Genomic DNA, 20354 nt, shown 5'->3' on the forward strand with positions numbered 1-20354 from the left:
TGTATGTGGACGTGCGTATGCCAGTGAAGGGCCTGTTGACACCACCTGCTAGTCGCTCCACACAGATGACAGTGCACATTTTACACAGCAAATAGATCAGAGGGATGTGGACACAAGGGAATGTAGCATCTCGTGCTTCCAGCAGCTTTGGGAGCACTCCCAAGAGCCAGCCCTGCAGCAGATGGGACATGAGGAACAGCCCAGTAACAACCCCAGCAGGCCTGGTCTTCCCTGCAAAAGGGCATCATCTACAGCCCTCCCCCATTACAACCTCTCCAAAAAACCACTTCCAGGGGTGTGGGGGTGTGGGGGGGGTGTGTTGCACAGCACCAGGCACACACAGAGGCAAAGGGCCGCTTTACAGTCCATCCCTGAGCCAAAACAGGAGCCTGCATTTCCACAGCACGACTCTCCTCCTAAACACAAGTGGTTACTTGAAACTACATCTTTCATACAAAGCCACCAAAAATAATTGCTAAATTAATGGGGCAATATCTAATGTACATATATTTGGTTACAGCTTGGCAAACCCAGCTCAAGGAGATTAATTGTATATTAATTCTCCTCTATGTTTGTTTTGCAGAAGCTAAAAATTTAATTCAAGCAGAAGACTCTGAGCTTGCAGAGTCTTCAAGTTTCTCTCAGCTGAAAACGAAGCCCAAACTCCATTCCACAGCTGACCTGGGGTGCTTGCTGGTGTTGCATTGCTGGTAGGGAAAGGATGAGAGGGGGACGAGAGGTTGCACAAGTGGGTTTTTCAGTTTATTTTAGGGAGAGGAGGTTGGTATTGGCGTACAGGAGAGAAAGGAGCCTCCTAGCCCAGTTATTCTGCCTGTTGCAATGCCCTGGACAGCTATAAAAATAAAAGAATAGGGCTGGGAGGAGTATAAAACCCAAGTCAAAAACTGGCTGTGGGGGACTAGCAAAAGCATTAGCTGCTTGGAGAGATGAAGCTGCTGGGTTTGTAAACAATGTTAAAAAAAGGCTGTGCAAGAGCCAAACAGAAATAGCTGCACAGCAAGCAAGGCCACTACGGCAGGACAAGGAAGAGGTGGGAGGTGGGGAGAGGGCTTGGGGTCACACGGCACTGCTCTGCAGCTCCATCGAGGTCTGGTGGGAAGGAGCAGCCACCACAGCGCAGGGCAGCGGTGAGCTGCTCAGGATTATCTGTGCCCTGTGTAGGCAAGCGTGGCCAGGTGCAAGGGGCAAATCTTGGCAGAAAGACAGGGAGGGAGGCAGATGGGAGGCTGGTAGCCACGCAGGCAGCTTTTTGTGGGGAAGGAAAGGGAAGTGTGAGCAGAGTTCCTGTGCTGCCATGTTGCATCTAGCAGAGGAGATGCACCAGCAACAGCTAGAGGTTTACACCAAAGAGGCCTCAGCAGCGGCACAAATCAAGCGGTACTATGTCCTGTATCTAACAAAACTGGGTTGAAACTAGATAGGCTGTTGAAAAGGGTTTTTTGAACATCCAAGGAAGAGAGGCACAGAGGTTGCTAAGGGCAGTCTGCAGAGCTACAAGGACACACCTGCATGACAGATGACTGACTGGGACAGCACAGGAAAGCAGACACTGTGGAAACATGGATGCTCTCCTACAAGCATATCACAAACGGGGAAAGCAACTGAAGCACAAAAATAACATAAAAGCTCTAAGCACATTTATGCCAGAAAGCACTGGCTACCTTTTACCTACCAGACTGGAGGCTCTGGGAGCAGTGAGGTTGGGATGGAGCTGGGTGAGATTATGTGTAATATTTGTCTTCAATACCAAGGACGAGACACTGACCGCCCAGGTGCTGTCCCACACATCAAGGGACAAGGGCAATGTGAACACCAGTCACTGTAATAGCACCTGGCAATCAGCTAGTCACTGCGGCTGCAGCACGAGCTTCCTATTTCACTACCCACTTCTGAACACAGGACAGGTCTGGAAGACTCCGTGAATCTGGGCCATTCCTCACCTTGGTAATCAATACTTCCTGGCCATTTTGAGACCACGCTAAACTGCTGGGATTATTTTAAGCCACTGTTTCTGCAAAGCAATGGGAAATAGCAAAAGAAGCTGTCCTCCCAGAGGAGAGCTGTATCACACATGCTTTTTGCAGTTAGGCTCTGCTCCCACTCCACCCTCTGAGCCTGGGATCCCACCCACTTTAAACACGGTTTGGGTTCATCCAATACAGTTGGTGGCTGATGACGGCCAGCATAAAACATTTTGTCAACACCAGAAGCTTGGCCTGGCATCCCGCTGGCCTCTTGTAACCCAGCCAGCACAGCAGTTGTGTTTATAGCCGTGGACGCCCCAGCCAGGTTTGTGCAGCAAGTCAGAGGTGTCCTCTTTCCACCTGGATTTCTGTGGCATGCAGAGTCCTGCCCATCACCTGCTGCTGTCACACCATTCGGCTCTTTATGCTTCCATTTCTAGTGGGTAAGGTCGGGGGGGGGGGGGGGGGAAGAGGGGGGAATTACAAATAAATACATACACATATTTGATTTCCAGGTATATAACTACCTGGAGGCCACTGACTGTTTTCCAGCCAAGGACAACATGTCCTGGCGAGGCTCTCCTGATGCAACTCACAGTGGGAAAAATGCTACAGGGCAGCTTTGCCCAGCGAACCGCCCCTCTGCCCCCACCATCACTTGTAGGGCTGGACTGCAATGCTTTCCAAGCACCTCAGGGGAAAACCCACCACCACACAGGTGAAGCAACCCTGTAGCCTGTCTTTCTGGGGATTCCTGACAGGCACTACTCCACATCCTGCTCCCTTTCTGCTGAGCTAGGACCTTATTGAAGCCTGTCAGCTGGGAGTTATGATACCATTTTGTTACAGGAGAGGATGCAGAGCTGTGCTGCCAGGCCTTCAGGAGCCATATGTATCATCACAGTGATCTGCCAGGAAAACTGGACAAGACAATACCCTCCCATCTCTGCGCTACCCCCTTCCAGACATGTCCATTAAAACTTGCAGGCTCTCTCTGTGCCCATGTCTCTGCTGAGCTCTGCTGCCAGAGCTTTCAGAAGGGTCTGCTTAGACCCATTCTGCTATAAAAGACCAAAAAGCTTTAAAAAACAAAACAAAGACACGCAATTACTTTTCTTTTTAATCCAGAAGCAGCTCTGAATGCCTGGGAGCCAGGCAGCACGGTTTGCAACCAACATTTCCCATGGCTGCTCCGGCAGTCCGACCCCTTGGAGGGGTCTGACTCAGACTTCCTCCAAGGCTATAACATAACCAGAAGCAAAAATACATAAAGCCCAAACCCCCAAATTCCATCTGCCACAAAGTCTAAAGCTGATTGTACGGAAAGTGATAAGTACAGGCTGGCGCAGGTTTTCACCAAGCACGCAGTTATGTATGCTGACAAAGGGAAGATGGGGCTATACATCTTTGCAGTAACTGTAGTGGCTATAAAGCTGCCCACCACGAAACACCCACCCCGTTAAATGGCAGGCAGATAGTTGCCAACGTAGCCATGGCTGAGGGTGCTACAGAGGCACCATAGAGGTAAACAAACATACATAAAAATTTGTAAAGCAGTAGTAGATAATTTTCAAAGGCTGTTGATTGCGGTCAGAAATAAGTTTCATAATCATTTGGGAGAGTTATTGCAGGGAACAGCACAGAACTTCGGTCATGTCTTTAAAAATAAATAATCTGAATTGGTTAAATAAAATCCAGGCGCAAGAAGACAATTTACTGACTGCAAATTGCTAAAAGCCTAGGGATTAGTCAAAGATAACTCTCATTTACCAAATATGTTTAACAATACAGGAGTACTTGCAGAAAATTGTTTTGTGGTATACTAATTGTGTCTTTTATTTCGAAAATTGAACGCAGAGATGCTATTAAGAAATAAGAACTGTCCGCCACACAAACCGTCAGCTTTGCTAACAGAAACTAAAATAGGCTTTCATTTCTGAAACTAAACAGTCATTTGCAATATGAACTAGTGCATGATCTGAGCTTTTCAAGATTTTTTTCTGAAATCCAAACCAGGGAAATAAATCTCAGCTCTAGCATTGACAAGACTCAAGACATGCACCAGCTCAACCAGCTTATCTAGTTTCACAGAGCAAGTCCCAGTGCAAAAACCAGGCCTGTGCTATTAGTTGAAGGATGCCAGTGGGTTGGGAAGCAGTAGGAGATGGAGCCCAACCTCTTCCCACCTCCACTACCGACTTTCTGGGTGAGCCTGGATATTGGACAGGGAGAAGGCAGCTCTCAGGGCCTGTTTTCCACCCAATTACTTGTCCTGCCCAGGTGAGTCACGCTCTTGGAAACAGTAAGTGCCTTTCCCTACTGCAGCACCTACACCACTGGAGAGTCTGCCTTGGCCATGACAGGGAGATGCCACTCCAGCAGCAATGCGCTGCATTAACCTAAGCATTGTTTTATGGCAAAAGCTCATGGTGGTGGGACTCCAATGACTGAATTACCCCAGCATGCATTTTCTGTGGGTAGGTTGAGCCACAGAGGAATAACAGAGAAAATCAACTGTCAGCCCACAGGCAGAAACATGTTGTCTTTCCTAGCACTCAGGCATTTCTCCCCCCTACCGAGCGTTTCTTCCCTGACCAGGACTCCCGTCGTGACCACGGCATATGGAAGCACTGAGCAGCAGGACCGGAGCTGATGGAGCAGGAGGGTAGCACTCGCAGAGCACAACTTCACATTGCAATTGCTCACCCTTGTTTTGGCCACCCATGGGCAAGTAATACCCAGACACTAACACAACCAGAAGTAAAAATAAAATACGTAAAATTACAACAGCAGATTTGTACTCCTGTTCTGCACATATACGAAAATGCTGGGGAAAAAAACACTAGTATATGTAATCCTTTCTTACATGAAGCTACTCATGACCTCAGAGCCATGCATTCATTTGCACGCCTGAAAGTTTAAGTGGTTGAGCATTTCGTTCAGGTGATAGGCAGCCCTTTTTAGTCTTAATCAGCAGCTATCTAGACAGCTAACTCATATACATAAAGAAAATCTACTTAGGGAATAAATGTCTAAATAAATATGAGAGATGGGATGCTGATCTTCTAATATTCCTCTGCAGGGTAAATAGAATTATGGGGGGTTTTTCACTTCGATTCATTTATGGTATTAGTTTATTATTGCATGATAAAAAGGCTCAGCATGCCTAGCCTGCTAGGTCTTCCCTCTATCGTGGAGTGAGGGGCTGCCCAGCTAAGCTGAGCACTAATGAGTAGGCAGGCGGGCGGCACACAAAGCCACGGTACTCAGCCAGACATACAGGGTTACCGGGGTATGTCAACTGCCTGCCTGCCTGCCTGCAGTCAGTTTGGTGGAGAAAGAGGGCAATTATTTCAAGAGACTAAGGAAAATTGGAGCAGGCTGGAGGAGCATCATCTTGCATGATGACTTCACCATATTTAAGTCTGAGAGAGACAAACAGCCTTTCTTTTAGTTATCTCCCATCTGCCACCTTCACTTGGCCATTAAAACCATTTTTAGAATGATAAAACAAGTAATACTGCATAACTAATGGATGTCGAATTATCGGCGTAAATATGCCAACATTTATTTATTTATTTGCCTCACCAAGAACATGTTCTCCTCTGTTTGGTTTTCTGTTTTAATGACTACAATTTATCATATTAACTAGACTTTCAGTTTGCTGGGTTTTGTTTCAAGTTCTGCTTTTTGCTGAGACATCTGCGAGAGGGCAGTCTCAGGTAAGAGAAGTAATAAAACCAATAAAAAAAGCAATAGCAACTATCACCAAAAAGCACAAGTGACCGAACCACCTTCATTTACTACACAGGGCCTACCTTTCTTCCTCTCATTTGCTAATTTTACTGCCCACTTTCCACCAACATTTTACTCTGCTTATGGCAGCTCTCTGCAAGGAACCTTAATTCCCCAGTTCCGAAATAATTTGCTTTCCCTACCTACCCGCAGACCGCGTAAGAAGACAGGAAAGCCAAAGCAGGAGAACCGTCTGTGATGAATTTAAGCCATGCATGATGGCCCAGTCAGGGGTTTCAGGAGGCACCTGAAACTCCAGGGATGCCAAAATCAGTGTGGGGATCCTGCCCACGCAGGAAGTATCTATCTGCCGCCTGTCTAACGCAGTGGGACATGTTAGTCCAGCTGCACCGAGGCTATGTATTTCACAGCACAAGCATATGTGTTTTACCCACCTGTCACAACTGTGAAATGTATAGATAGCATTTACTTCCTAGGCATTCATCGCTCAAATTAACAGGCAACCTGTTAGTCTGAGTGCAATTAGCACCCCAAACTTCACTTCAGCCGTATCTGGTAGCTGAATTTTGCTTGCAGGTCTTTTAGCAGCCTGGTGTACACTTTGAGTAAATATAGGGCAACATATAGAGTGGAAATCCTGTGAAATCCCCGACAAATTTAACAAGAGGCAAAGCTAAGCACACTGTCGGAAAATCGGCTTTGCCTTTGTTAGAACCCGTAATGGAAAGTTCACATCTTTACAAACTGAAATTGAGCACTAGGTTCTCCCAAGACACAGCAAACTGAATGACTGAGTGTAACACAACCTGCTGGGGCTGACTCCGGCCGCCCTCTTCCTGCTCCCGGATTTAAACCTGCCACTCCCTCTGCGTGCTTTTTATGGAAAAGCCAGTTACATACAGACACGCATCTTGAAACATGACATTAGCATTTTGCAGAAGTATATGCAAGCTATGCCATATGATATAAGGCGTGTAAACCCGTATCTCTGTCATGGCTTGACAACTTCTATTGGAGAGTACGACCAGCACAGCCTGAAACCACACCACCACAGGCTGCCTTTTCTACCACGGCCCTCATATCTACATACCAGTTTCTTCCATGTTGCAGCCACATAGTCTGCAGCATCCTCAGATGCCCACCTCTGTGCACTGGATCACCCCTTTAATGGGTTATTTCTTCAAACATAATTAGTTTTGGAACACCAATAATCATGGCCTTAAATTCTTTTAATTCAGTATTCACCTTTCCCTCCTTGTGGCTGCTAGCATGTTAACAGGGAACACACCAACCACACTGAAATGTTCCTTCACAAACCCAAAAGCATGACAGTTACTCAGAATTTGAAGTAAGGAGGGCTGAGGGAGCACACAAGCCAGGCCCTCATCTATCACAGACCTCCTCTGGATGCTGGAGATTCAATTAGGCTCAAAACTCCAGCCTCGTACACAAAGAGGTTTTTATGTTCATTCAGCAATCACCTGTTGTTTTTTTTTTCTTAAATGCTCTACAGATGTTCCCTAGAGTACATAGTATTTTATTAGGACTAGCTTCTCGAAGCCTCCAGTGCTTATCTGCATGATTCTCTGACCTTCCTAAACCTTACCTTACCTGCTCCATACCTGCTGGCAACAAGCACAGAGTTATTACTGGAAGGTGTCAGCTTTCTGTGTAGTGACATGGCTTTCCACACCTGTAACATTTTATTTTCCTCTTATACCACAGTGGAGCTGGCGGAAACGAACCCTGCCCTTCTCCAGCCTAGCATCCATGTCTACCTTCCATGAGAAAAGAAGATTGCTTACCCGCAGGAAGGAGAGGTCTCGGTTGTGCTCAATGCTGGTGATTTCCAGGTTGCCCATAACTACCTCACAGTTCTCATAGTACTTGCGTAGGGCCCGATACTGCTGCTCCAGGTCAGAGAGGGAGCTCAGCTTGTTCTCAGTGCCGGCACACACTGCAAGAAACCACACAACACAATCAGAATTAGTATAGAAGAGGGTCACAGGAGCTGAGCAGGAAATAAGTTTTGTATACAGTGATAGAGATAATTGTAACAAACCCCCTCAATTATTCACAGGATTGGGTCCTAAAAAATAAAATTTAAAAAAAAAAAAAAAACACGAAAGAAAACAAACCACAACCTGCAGCACAAGTTACTTGAATATCAGCAGCACAGGTGGGAAGGTACAAATATGGTCCACGATAATCTCAGCATTTTAAGTACATCTCACCAAATGGGATGAAGTTCCCGTATTTCCTGCCAAATGTGCAGAAAGGCTAAAAATGCAGACATGCAGGAAAAATTCAAAATCAGTTGACCCCAGAACCTAAAGGGCCAAACCTAGGTCTCAGCAAAGCCCCTACTAATTCTACCAATGACAGAATCAGAGACTGAACACGGATGTGCCAGTCATGGACATAATGCATCCAAGCTGACCTGGGTAATCCAACATTTTCCCCGATTCACCTGATGCTCAGAAGGGGTCTGCCAGGCAAGCCAAAAGCAACCTGACCAGAAGGCTTATACCCAACTTGGTTTTCCCCATTACTTTCCTTAAGACCCTAGGTGTTTCCAGATTTATGCAAATAAATAGGAGAAAGACAATAGCAAAAAACATATCATCTTTCCACAAGTCACCAGACTGATCTGAACATACGGCGGAGACGTGCCAGATGAGTTACGAGTTCATTTTCAGATGATGTCCTGTAATATTTTACTACTCTCTTCTAAATTTTGAAGTCCAGTTCAAAGCTACTGCAAAATCACAGTTCTGCTCAGCCTACAACCTTGCTGTGCATCAAGCAGTGACAAAAGCGAACGGGAAAAGAAACACAGAAGCAGCTTTTTACAACAGCAGTTTTTCATGCGGTGCTCAGCTGACCAGGGCAGCAATGCTACTTAAATAGCCAAGCATGGGGATGGGATTTTTTTTGTATGCACTTTTCCTGATTATCAACACCTTGTGTGTTGTTCTTATCTGTGAGTAAATTAACCTAAATATATCCAAACTTTTGAATTGGGCATTATATTATGCAAAACAAGATCCAGACCAGAATAGCATTTCTGGAGCCTTTCCCACTCCTGGATTAGATCAATACAAACAAAACTCTCCATGAATGGAGGCATAATCAGTAAAATTGGCTAAAAAAATGCTCTTTTGAATTATGCAGGCCCTTTTTTTAAATACCGAAAGTAATTAGGTTTTTGAGTACTACTGTTATTGCCTGTGTGCTTACTATGCCCCCCCCCCCCCCCCTTTTCTTTTAATAGGAATGGCAACAAATCTCATGTCTCTTCTCTGCTGTGGTCTCTCTGCTGCAAAGCAATCTGCTCTTATGCCAGGGCAATTCAAGCTTCTAGCAGCCTCTTGGCGAAGGGCTTCAGGAGGCAGCCAGAAACCCACGAACTGATCAAAGTTTTCTCCCAAGGAAACTCCCTCTGACCTAAGAACGCAGCAGAAATCTGTTCCTCCTGAACCGTAACTTCTCAGCAGGGAGGAACAGCAGGGGTTGGTTTCATGGCGAGCCATTCATGGGATGAAAGTTTGATCAGATAATTTTCAGGTTTTGTGTTTCCAGTGGCTAAAGAACGTGGACCAAAGCTGAACAGGCACTATGTAGGACTGCTTTTCCAGATATATATATTTGGTCTACATACCAAAGGAGTATTGTAAGGGATGCAATTTTTTTATTATTTCTTTCTATGACTCAGTAAAAGCAAAATTTTAAGGTCCTCACCAAGTTTAAAAACTTGAAATACTCAACATATATTCATTATATCCTGTGTTGCACAAAAACAAAACCTATTTGTTTCCTGAGGTTTTAAAATAAAAACTACCACCTCATTTCAAGGCTTAATTTAAAGCACGAACATTCACATTTTGAAAGTTCTCATAAAAACCTTACACCACTTAGAGGAAAACATATTGTTTACAAAATTTTTAATAGCCCTTTTTGGGGATTCTCAAGATGAAAAGACATGGTCCCACTGGGACCTGACACAGCTCTGCTGGACTGGGAACACCTAGAAGGACTAACCACTGCTGCTAGGGGATGGCACATCTGTCTTTTTGAAATACAAAGCCCTGTCCTTTTTCATATTTGAGTTTTATTTGGAACAACCTCGAGAGCTGCTATACAACCATCTCCACTGGAGATGGACGCCTGTTCCTGCCAGAAGACTTCAAAACTGTTTGCTACTGATCACAAAATCAGTTTGCTTCTTTCTTAAAAGCATCAGCATCAGCATCTATAACAACAAGATTGACTGTGTTTCCAGCCGAATAAGTATTATTCAAACTAATAAACAATTTCTGTTCCATTTCACAATTGATGCTATGGATCAACACAGCTCAAAAAACAATTCCAGCAGCTCAGTTAATAAAGCTATGTACTGCAACACTGGTATTTCGTGTTGCACACCCATTAAACATTTCACGAAAGCTAATTTAGCCATTTGTTGCTGTAAGGAGGCAGAACACCTGGAGCCTGCTCTTGCAAGAGGATTCAACAGGGATGAAGCCAACCCAGGTGAAAGCCAGGGCTGCAGGTTTTATTCAAGTAAGATTAATTTTGTACAACCAAACCATTGCAGTACCTAGTCCCAGCTTTTGATATTGCTACAGAAATCAATTCTTTCGGATGAATAAAATCTTAAAAGCAAATTTAGAAGAAGTCATGCTGATCCTTTAAATTTATCTCATAGGAATTCCAAGCATTTAATTTCTGTCTTAAAAAAAGAAATCCCCTCTAGTCCTCTGTTACACAAAACATCTCCTCGTTCCAGCTCACACCTGGGCCTCTGCTGCCTGCTTGATAAGCAGCAAAGGTATGTGTAACCTGGCTTCTCCCAGCCTGCTCTGCCACAAAACGTGGGAAACCAGGGAAGGTCACTGCCCAGCGTCAACCCTCCCAACTACTGCATGGCCTGGCTCAGTTTTTGCAACTCTCTACTGTCCTGACAGGTCACCTCCCCTCAACAAAAAAAAAAGAAGAAATTGGTTATGGATTGACTCAAATCAAGTTGTATACCGAAAGTGAGACTATCCTACATCAAGCCGGGGGTGCAGCAGTGCAGCTTTTTTGCCATCAGTATCCAACCAGCAGTGCAGCCAATGCAGAAACAGTACTCAGAACAGGAGAGCGCCCCGACCTGGGGAATGAATTCAAGTCCCAAAGCGAATGCAGGTATAACCATTGATCATTAACAATCCATTATTATAGTAAGCCATTAATCTCTCTGTGCCTCAGCTTTACAGTACAGGTTTTGAACATGTACTTTTGACGCACCTAAAAATTAAGCCAGATTCAAAATACAAAAGAGAACACTACAAAAGTAATGAAGAAAAGCAGATTAGATCAGTTGTCACTTGCAGGAGGATAGAGCTGGGACAGTGCCTCCATCCTTTGCAAACAGTCCTTTAAAACATAGAAATTGGATACGCTGTTGAGTTTTTTTTAAGGCAAAATACAACTAATAGGGTAAAAAAGCCATTCCTGCCATGAGGGAGAAATGCTGCTGCCATGTACAATTAGAAAGGTACTCCTGCTTTCCCACACACACACCAGGGAGCCAAACCTGGAACTGTTCATTAACAATAAGGTTTACCCACCACCACCATTTTGAGCCAGAAGAGGCAATTCCCAGATGCTCGGGGGGTGGGGGGTAGGAATTCCTTCTGGGTCTGATTTGCCAAAATAGTTAAGAAGCACTAACGTAACGGCGTGTGAGCTGGGAGCTGAGCAGGGGTCACACGGGATCCCCAGTCCCTCTGCCCCCGACATCAACAGAGCATGAATATATCACCTTCTCCCTCCTGCTTGTCTCTTGGAACAGCAACAGGCATCTATGTGTTGTAGCAGCTCTTTAAAATCAAGTGCCAAAACCAGTCCATACTTTCAGGAATGCTCCAGCCATATATAGGCATAAACATGAGCACAACAAAATGTATTTCCTTGTCATGCCATGCAAAACCACCATAATCTGTATTTCATAAACTCTCTTCAAAGCACTTTGTTGTATATTGTTAGACACATTATTTTATATAGCACCAAAAACCAATGACCGGCAAGAAAATTAAGATCTCATGTTAAAAAGCAGGCCCTGCAGCAGAACCTCTCCTGCTTAATAAAAAATTACTGATTCCCCTGCCTCTAACAGAGGTACAAAAAATTATCAACTTGACATGTACCTCCAGTCTGCAGCTTGTCTCACTGTTGAGTATCTGTGAGCACGTATACTCCTGACTTGCTCAGGAGGTCTTACAGAGGCATCTCAATGAAGGAAACCCTTCAGCACCAGTTAAATGCACACCCAGGAAAATCTGATGTCCCATTATGTTTTCCCACACAGAAACTGCAGCGAGTTTCGACTGACAGCCTGTACCAGGTTACCAGCACGCTCTGAAGCTCTCAAACACATCTCCACCAACACGCACTTGGACATTCCCTCTCCATATTCTGGCAACAAACCTCACAGAGTATGCGTGTGAGGTTGCCCAGAGAGACCCACACACCAGCCTGTGGCTGCTCCTCATCTACACCCCAAACATGGGCAAATTAGGGTGAGTGCTGGGGCAAGAGCACTCCTTGGCCATCACAAAAGTGGATTTCAGGCATTACCCACACGTTCACATTTCATGTTCAATTGTTAACTTATTACCAGCTACCTAAAAGTGACAAAGAGCTTCAGCTCCTAATGGCCCCAATTACCGCAACAATAATAATCTGTATTGAATTGAATTTACATTTTTCATCAATATTTATGCACAACTTGGAAATTAATTTCTCACTGATATTTTTTTCGTAACAAAGCCAAATCCATTAAGACACTCAAAGGCAGCAAACAGTGGAGGCATTAAAAAATATCCTTTAGCTTCTGCTTTTTAGGCGTTATTTTTCTCTGCTCTATTGATGATAAATCTATACGTTAAGAAATCACATTTGACTCAATGCAGTTCTGTTTCTTGTAATCCTAATGGATTTTATAATCCTCCCAGCTCAACCGATGAACTAACTTTTGGAAGGAGGTCAAGTTGTTTCATTTCTTAGTTGAATCCTCTCCAGATCTGCCTACATTTGAAGTTGTTCAGGAAGAGCAAATCCCATCACCTCTGGCATGGTCACCCCTGCCTGAAATACCAATGTCTTGCTCCTCTCCCAAAGCACATTTGGTGAAGCAGTGATGAGGCTTTATTGTTGCCAACTCCAGGAGAGTTATCTTGAGCATCTGGATATATTCTTTTGTATCATAACACATTTATTATTATCTCTTTGGCAAGGACACGGAAAAGCAGCGTGTTTCCCCACACCAGCCTCTGCCTGAATGAAACACAACCTCCTTTTTTCAATCAGATCGTCAAGCGGGCCAAAAACACAAAAGGAGGGTTAAACTCTCAGCCTCACTAGTTTCAGGAGCATGCTTATGAAAAGAAAATCCCATGTTCCTTCATCCCAGTCAGGAGTAGTCCAACAACAGTCAGCACCTCTTTCTAACACATTCTTTCCCCATACTTCCCACTTATTTACTTAATTAGCTTCGTTTTTACAGACAACGCCATCATCAGGGTTTCTTGAAAGGCAGCTAACATAACTGTTTATTAATAATTGTAAACTCTGGTGGCAATCTGTAAAGGCCCCCAGATGGGGGGAAATACTGGAGCCCCTTAAGGAACAACTAATTACCAGCAATACCACAGCAGTCCCCATTCATTTCATTATGCTCTGCAGTCTCAGCAAAGGCCTGGGCGCCCTATCATGTACGCACACAGAAGAAGGCGTAAACACACTTTTAATCCTTTCATTATTATTTTACAGCTCTCCTTGAATGAGCTGCAAAAGCCCCGAATTTTCTTGCAATTAGGCACATACTAATGAAAGGAGGGACCGCCTGCACTTACAGCCTTGCAGATGTCTCCTGGGAGAAGGCAAAACACTCCTTGAGGTCACCAGCCATTCTCCCGCAAACCCAGTGGTTTTGGAGAGTGTTTTAAAATTAGAGGCTTGCTTTCCCTAGGTGAGAGACTGTAATGAAGGAGAGCATAATTTTCTCTGTACTCCTAATTAAAAGCTCAGCTGGCATAAAAGTGTTTTCCTTCCATGAGGTCTGCTCTATACTAGGAAATTATCATGCCACTTTAATCCAGTTGCATGCAATCAACCCAACTGCCATGAACCCCTGGACAGCCACATGGCCAGAAGAAGAAAAGCTTAGCATTGCCAACCAGCCACTATTCAGTCCATCAGGGTGTCGTGGGGATGAGGTGACACAGTACAGGCTGGCCCAAGACGGCTATAAGGCGCACCATCATGGCTTTAATCCCTTATACCTGCATGCAAATGGCCCAGAAACACAAGCCTAGGAGTGCTATTATTTGTTTTTATTTCCAAGTTAAGCTCTCCTCAGCTGCTAAATACAGTCAAATAAAAAAAATATTAACTATAATTTTCATCCAGACTTCAATCTGCAATGCTAAAAGGGCAGTCTGAAACAGTTCTATAGCCTTTCTTCTCTTCGCATGGAGAAGAGGTCCCTGCATTGATAGCATAAATTCCCTGAAATTTGCTCTCTAAACCCCCAAATACTGTTTCATATGCCATTGTAAAAGCTTCCCAGCACTTCCAGAAAAGTTGTAGGAACGTGTTTTATCAGGGTGGTCCCACCTCCAGTAAAGGCTCATCAGATGCCGCCTACAAAGGTGTGCTGGTTTTGGCTGAGAAAGCGTTAATTCTCATCACTGCAGCGCCTGTGGTAGCCAGGGACCTTTCCCGCTTCCCGCGCTCTGCCACGTGGGCAGGAGGCCGGGGAGGGGGGGCCACGGCCAGGGCAGCTGACCCCGGCTGGCCAACGGGACGTTCATTCCTCACCACGTGACGCCACGACCAGCACATTAACGGGGAAGTTGGCGCGCGGGGGGCGGTTGCGGTTCCGGGACTGGCGGCGTCTGGCTGGTGGGCGGCCAGCAGCTGCGTCACAAGCAGGTTGTTTTGGTTGCTCATTCCCCCGCCCTGGGTTTCGTGCCTTTGTCATTGTTTTCCTTTCCATTGCGTTATTGTTGCTGTTATGATTGCTTTATTTTAATTATTAAACTGTTCTTACCTCAACCCACGAGCTTTCTCACTTTCATCCTTCTGATTCTCTCCCCCATCCCGCTGGTGGGGGAGTGAGCGGCTGGGTGGGGCTGAGTTTCCGGCTAAACCAGAACAAAAGGGAAGATCTTTCCCAGTTTTATGAACAGGAATGCAAATAGGCACAGTAAAGTCTCACAGTGATTGTAACTTCATCAAGAAGGATTAGTTATGTGTGATAACACTTTCCTGAGCTGATGGCACCCTCTCCTTGCACCGAGCTCTCCAAAATCTGTTTGGTGGATGCTACACAGCATATTTTACCAATGTAGCGACTGTTTTTTCCAACCAAAAAACAGCATCAAAATATTGACTAGATTTATACTGCGAGATTTCAAGGATAATTGCCTGTGCTGACCATGTCAAACCAATTGTTATCTGCTTGTGTTATGCCAGTATTTCCAGCATTGTTTCTCTGTAAGTTTCCTCACATATGTATTATGATACAGCAACTGGAAAGGATGAAATGGGAAAAATATACTGCAGGACCTATATCATACAGGTACCACTGAAGAGAAAAAAGCAGAAATTAATACAAGAGGCTTTGCCAACTGTTCTTCCCCCCACAAAGCCTTTATACCAAATTATTTTCTTTTGGTACTTCTCCTTTCCTCTCTCTCCCTACTCTTCACAGACACACACACACGCACACTTGCTTTCCTCATTTCATTCTATTTTGAGGGTAAATAGTTGCTTCTTAACTATAACGTAGGTACCGGACTTGACAAGCAATTAAAGCAAACAATTTCCACTCATCTAACTTTGCCAAATTAGTCATCTGCCATCTGCTCTATCATCTGGCTCTCCTTGAGGTCTTGCTGTGAATCTGGAAGCGCTCACTCTGACAAGGAGGCAGCGGATCAGCCTCCAAGCTGGCAGGGAACCTGAGGGATGGAGGTGACATGGGAGTGACATGTGGCCCCACACAGCTCACTGCCACCCCTAAGGAGGTGCTTGCTGACTCCAGTGGTCAAACTGGCAAATTGCCGGCACACAAATTGTGATAGAAAAGTGTTTGAAAGTAAAGATTTCTTCTATGGCCACCTGTGGGCTTATTCCTCCACTAGTCTCCAGTTTGGCCACTTGAGTGCAGCATCCAAAATTAAGCCTGTGAATCTAACTCTCAATGCCAAAAAAACCAAATCCTTCCCTACAGTACCAAAGCATAGACCACCACCAATGCCTTCTAAGATTAATAAGTCTGCAGATAAACACGGCTGAGTAACACAAGGCCACGTGTTCTTGGGAAGCTACATGCAGCATGAAGGGCCAAGCTGAAGGCCTAAGAATTTCCAAATATTGCTCTCCCTGCTTTCCAACCCCCACCCTTTCCAAGTCCCACTCAAACACAGCATTAATCGTTCATCCAACCTGCTTCTATCATTGCATTACAGTGCATCCTGGCTCCCTACCAGAGCAAGGTGGTGGAAATCTCTACAGGTGTCAGCAGTGGGAAGAATTTGGGTTGCTTTTTCAATGCCAGGGGAAAGAGTTGGTGGAGGATGATGGAGCACAAACCACAAGCAGCAGGTGAACACATGCACAGGTGGGAGCAGAGGGGGACCAGGCACTTGGACTGGGTTTTGTACACGTGCTTTCAACACAAATCAATTTAGTGAGGGATGCCAGTAACATCTGCTGCAAGGTTGGCCCGAAACCACTTCCCAGCTCACAAACTAGGCTGCTTTGCTGCAGACACAAAGGGCTTCTTCCCCCCTGCAGTGCTCTCCTGGGGGTGCTCAGCTTGCACAGAGCACTGCCATGGTGCTGCAGCAGGAACCACTTTCCCCAGCAGCTCCTGCCATCCCACTGGGACTCATGTGGCTCCACAACAGCCGGGGGCCTTTGCTTGCCTGCCTTCCTTTGGTTTTTTACTTCCCCAGAGGGCCCTGAATACCACCAGCATTCACTCAACTTAAATGCATTTTAATTAACATTGTACAAACACACCAAGTTTGTGTGCGCACAAGGGAGCGCATTCATTCAGCTTCTGCCTGATTCTCAGCCCGAGAAATCCAGCGGGAGCATTGGCAGCCACTGCGAAGGGAACAGGATTGCAAGTCCTCGCTGTCTGTCCAATATTTAAAATACACTTGGCAAAATGCGCACAAGCCCTCAGATCCTACTTACTACTATTTAAGCACCATTTATGTAAAAGATACAGCTAAGAGAGAGTGGGTGGGACAGGTGCTTTTATATCTGCTAATGTAACTGTGGGTAATTAGTCACCACTAAAGCACACAGCAACCGCTGCACCGTTAAGGGTAAGCACAAGCCACCTGCGACATAAAAAAGGTATTTCCCCAACATGTTCCATAGAAATTTTTTTTTCTCACACATTACATTAGTAAACATCACATAACCCATATACCACCTAAAAAAAGGATTAAAATAACTATGAAACTTAAACACAAAGAAATGGACTACTACAGAGAGAACAACCTCCCCAGATTCTGGCAACCCTGCAAGGCAAAACTGCAGAGGAGCTTAAATAAGTCCCTGGAAAAAGTATTTGTGGAAAGAAAGAAAGAAAGAAAGCCAACATCTCACAGGGAGCACCTGCGATGGCCATGGTGAGGCTTAGGTGTCCCCATCAACCAGGCAAGAGCAAACCCAACATTTTGGAGCTGCTTTGCCCAACTGCTTCAAGGTGACTGTGCAACACAGGAGAACGCGATTTAAAAAAACACCCTATTTTAGCCAATACGCATGGGTCTATCAAGTGGAAACTGGATACAGTTTCTTTTTCATTGATGAAAGTAACAGGCTTTCAAGCAACACAATAACCTTGCCAAGCAGACAGGAGAATTCAGCTCATGTAAGACAGCTGAAATGGTTATTATTTAAACTTGAAAGTACTGCAGATGAGGGGAATGGCATTGCGGTTACAGGGAGAGGCAGGCCAGGCCTGTGGGGTGGACACCGCACTTTGGAGCCAAAACACACTACACCTGGGAACAGGGATGACGTCCTGGGATCTGCAGCAGTCATACACGTTAAGATCACCACGTCAAAAAATTAATCTCAAGTGCTCTCTTACACAAGCCTTCTTTAAACTGATAGTTATATTCTCCTAATTGCCTGTGGCTAAACTAAGTAATAAAACCCATATGTTATTAAACCAAGTGCTTTCAGATACCAGTTTACAGGCAGGAAAAACAAACTTTCAGTAACTAAAGTCTATCCAGGAACTTTTTTACTTCTATATGCAATGTATAAAAGCACACAGCCTAATCTTAAGACAGCATCACTGGCCACAGACAATCCTTCATCTGTTGAAGTTCACGCACATTTCACACAGCTTCGTACAGGTTGCTGAGCATGTGTAGCATTACTGCTGGGCACGCTCAGGAGCAGAGGTTCACCTGAACGCCAAACACCCACCTTCTCAAACCTGCATGTTTTGAATCAAATACTGGACTGCACAATTTAAATTAAACATAATAAAAAGCTAAATAAAATCAGCCTATCCTTCACACATGCTAAGCACCCAATAAATTCTTCCATGTAACATCAACAAATGTTTCCATGTATTGCCATACCTCTACAACCGTGTTGTTTTTCCCATCATGAAAAAAATAAAGGGGCTACTTTTTAACCTCACTGAGGCTGTTGGCACACGATGCTATTAAATCTGCACTGACGGGACAGATGAAGGTCTTTTATTTGAACTGATAACCTAATTGTATATGAGCAGTATATTCAGGGCAAATGCCTGTAGTGCTGAAGTTCCTACTTATTTTACCTGGGAGGTGAGGACTGCGTGTCTGTGTTTGATGAGCTTCTTGGTTTGTCCCATTGATTCTTCAAAAACAAGCGAGCCGGCAGCTGAAATCAGACTGACTTGCACCTCTTCATGAAATCCCTACTGAGCCTTTGTAAACAGTTTCACTTTCCAAGGCTGAAAGGGGGCATGGGGGGAGTCAAAGTTGCCGTGAAATTGTCCCTCAAATGCACTTCCCCTGCAGTCAAATCTGGTAAAATGACTTCAAAAATCTCTTAATTGTTTTCCTTGCCCAACCTACTGCTGCGCTGGACTAACCCAAGGCATATTTATTGGTTACTTTTTTTGTCTCATGTACTTTCAGAAATCGTCCCAAAAGGTAAGTTCTAAGTAACCGTACTTGTCAAATCGTGTATTATGAATTCTTTATAGACCGGTTTGCTCAAATATGCTCCCTGTTAATACTCCCTGTTCCTTCCATTGGGCTTTTTAAAACACACTCCATATATATTTTATAAATGCTCAGGTTTATTCCGGCCCCCCTGCCCCAGGGACTGCCCTTAAACTTCTGTCCATTGATTGTGATGGTATCAATTTGTAAAGGTCAACAGAAAGCTTCTCTGACAGCTGAACTCAGAAAGCAATTTTTAAATGGGCTGTTTCTCTTCATCTACAAAGCAAGATGCCAACAAAATCAAAACCCAAGGTCTTTATTTCACTGGCCTGACCAGTGGCTTTGATAAGCTTTGGATCTCTCATGGATGCTGAACACTCCTTGGAAATCTAAGTTTGTCTGAAGGTCTTAAAAAATAACAACATGTGAAAAAGCAGGTTTATGAAGAGAAGGAAAAAGGTTTCTGAAAAGAACATTAATTTGCTGCTCCTCTGAAAACCTCTGCAGACCCCAAGTAACAGAGCTCCCAGGGATCGCCACACAAGTGTGACACTTGTGTGGGTTTGGCCTCATGCATCTTTTTATCATAAGTGAATAACTTACATTTTGCACTTTAAAAAAAAAAACAAACCAGTCCCACAACCGGCTGGCTAGTCAAGAAACAGACTATGCCAACATATTTTGATGCTTGCTTCACACTTGTACTAACAGAACAGGTTATTTTGTCCAGGGTTGTGATCAAAAGCCTCTTCAAAAGGATTCCGCCCTTTCCCCCCATCCCACAGTTTACTGAATATCTCAAATTCATAACCATTGAAAGTACGGCTGCACAATTTATGGCACTGTTACACATGAAGAAAGCCTGGCATAAATCAAAGAAAACAGTTATATAAATGAGCATAAAAGTGCAAGGAAATGTCACAAGATAGCAATAAAGTATCTTCCCAACGGTAAATCCCAGGAGCAGAAGCACCATTAGTTCTGAATCCTCCACTCGGCAACAGCAGGACTGGTTTATCACTGCAGTAATCAGTACTGGAGCTTGCCTCCCTTAATAACTGTGGATTCAGGCAGAACTGCACGCCCTTGGTGGGGAAGGCATAAGGAAACAGAGACAGCAAATACACATCTGCGCTTGCACCATCACACAAAACGGGTAGAAGTAACACCATGATCCCATGGTTTTTACCCTGATGCTAAATCTATGTGGAACACAGGAGCATACTGCCGGTAGTTATTCTCACAAATATACACACACAAATATATAGACACAAAAAAAAATACGGTTGGTCTTTTTGGAGCCTGGGTGGCTATTTGCTTGGCTCTGTTTCACTGACATAAAGAAACCATGGAGGGCTGATTCTTG

At 44.6% G+C, this 20354-nt stretch overlaps 1 protein-coding gene across 4 annotated transcripts in view; it reads right to left on the minus strand.

The window, feature by feature from the left end:
• The window catches only part of ERBB4 (erb-b2 receptor tyrosine kinase 4), a 647409-nt gene that overhangs the window by 393222 nt on the left and 233833 nt on the right, over positions 1 to 20354 (minus strand). For all 4 annotated transcript variants that reach the window (XM_075094047.1, XM_075094045.1, XM_075094049.1 and 1 more), the window contains exon 2: positions 7547 to 7698. In XM_075094047.1, coding sequence (XP_074950148.1) covers positions 7547 to 7698 — 152 coding nt within the window. The remainder of the gene's footprint in view (positions 1 to 7546; positions 7699 to 20354) is intronic.

This window comes from Phalacrocorax aristotelis, chromosome 5 (genome assembly GCF_949628215.1).
Source record: "Phalacrocorax aristotelis chromosome 5, bGulAri2.1, whole genome shotgun sequence".
In the NCBI taxonomy this organism is placed as follows: domain Eukaryota; kingdom Metazoa; phylum Chordata; class Aves; order Suliformes; family Phalacrocoracidae; genus Phalacrocorax; species Phalacrocorax aristotelis.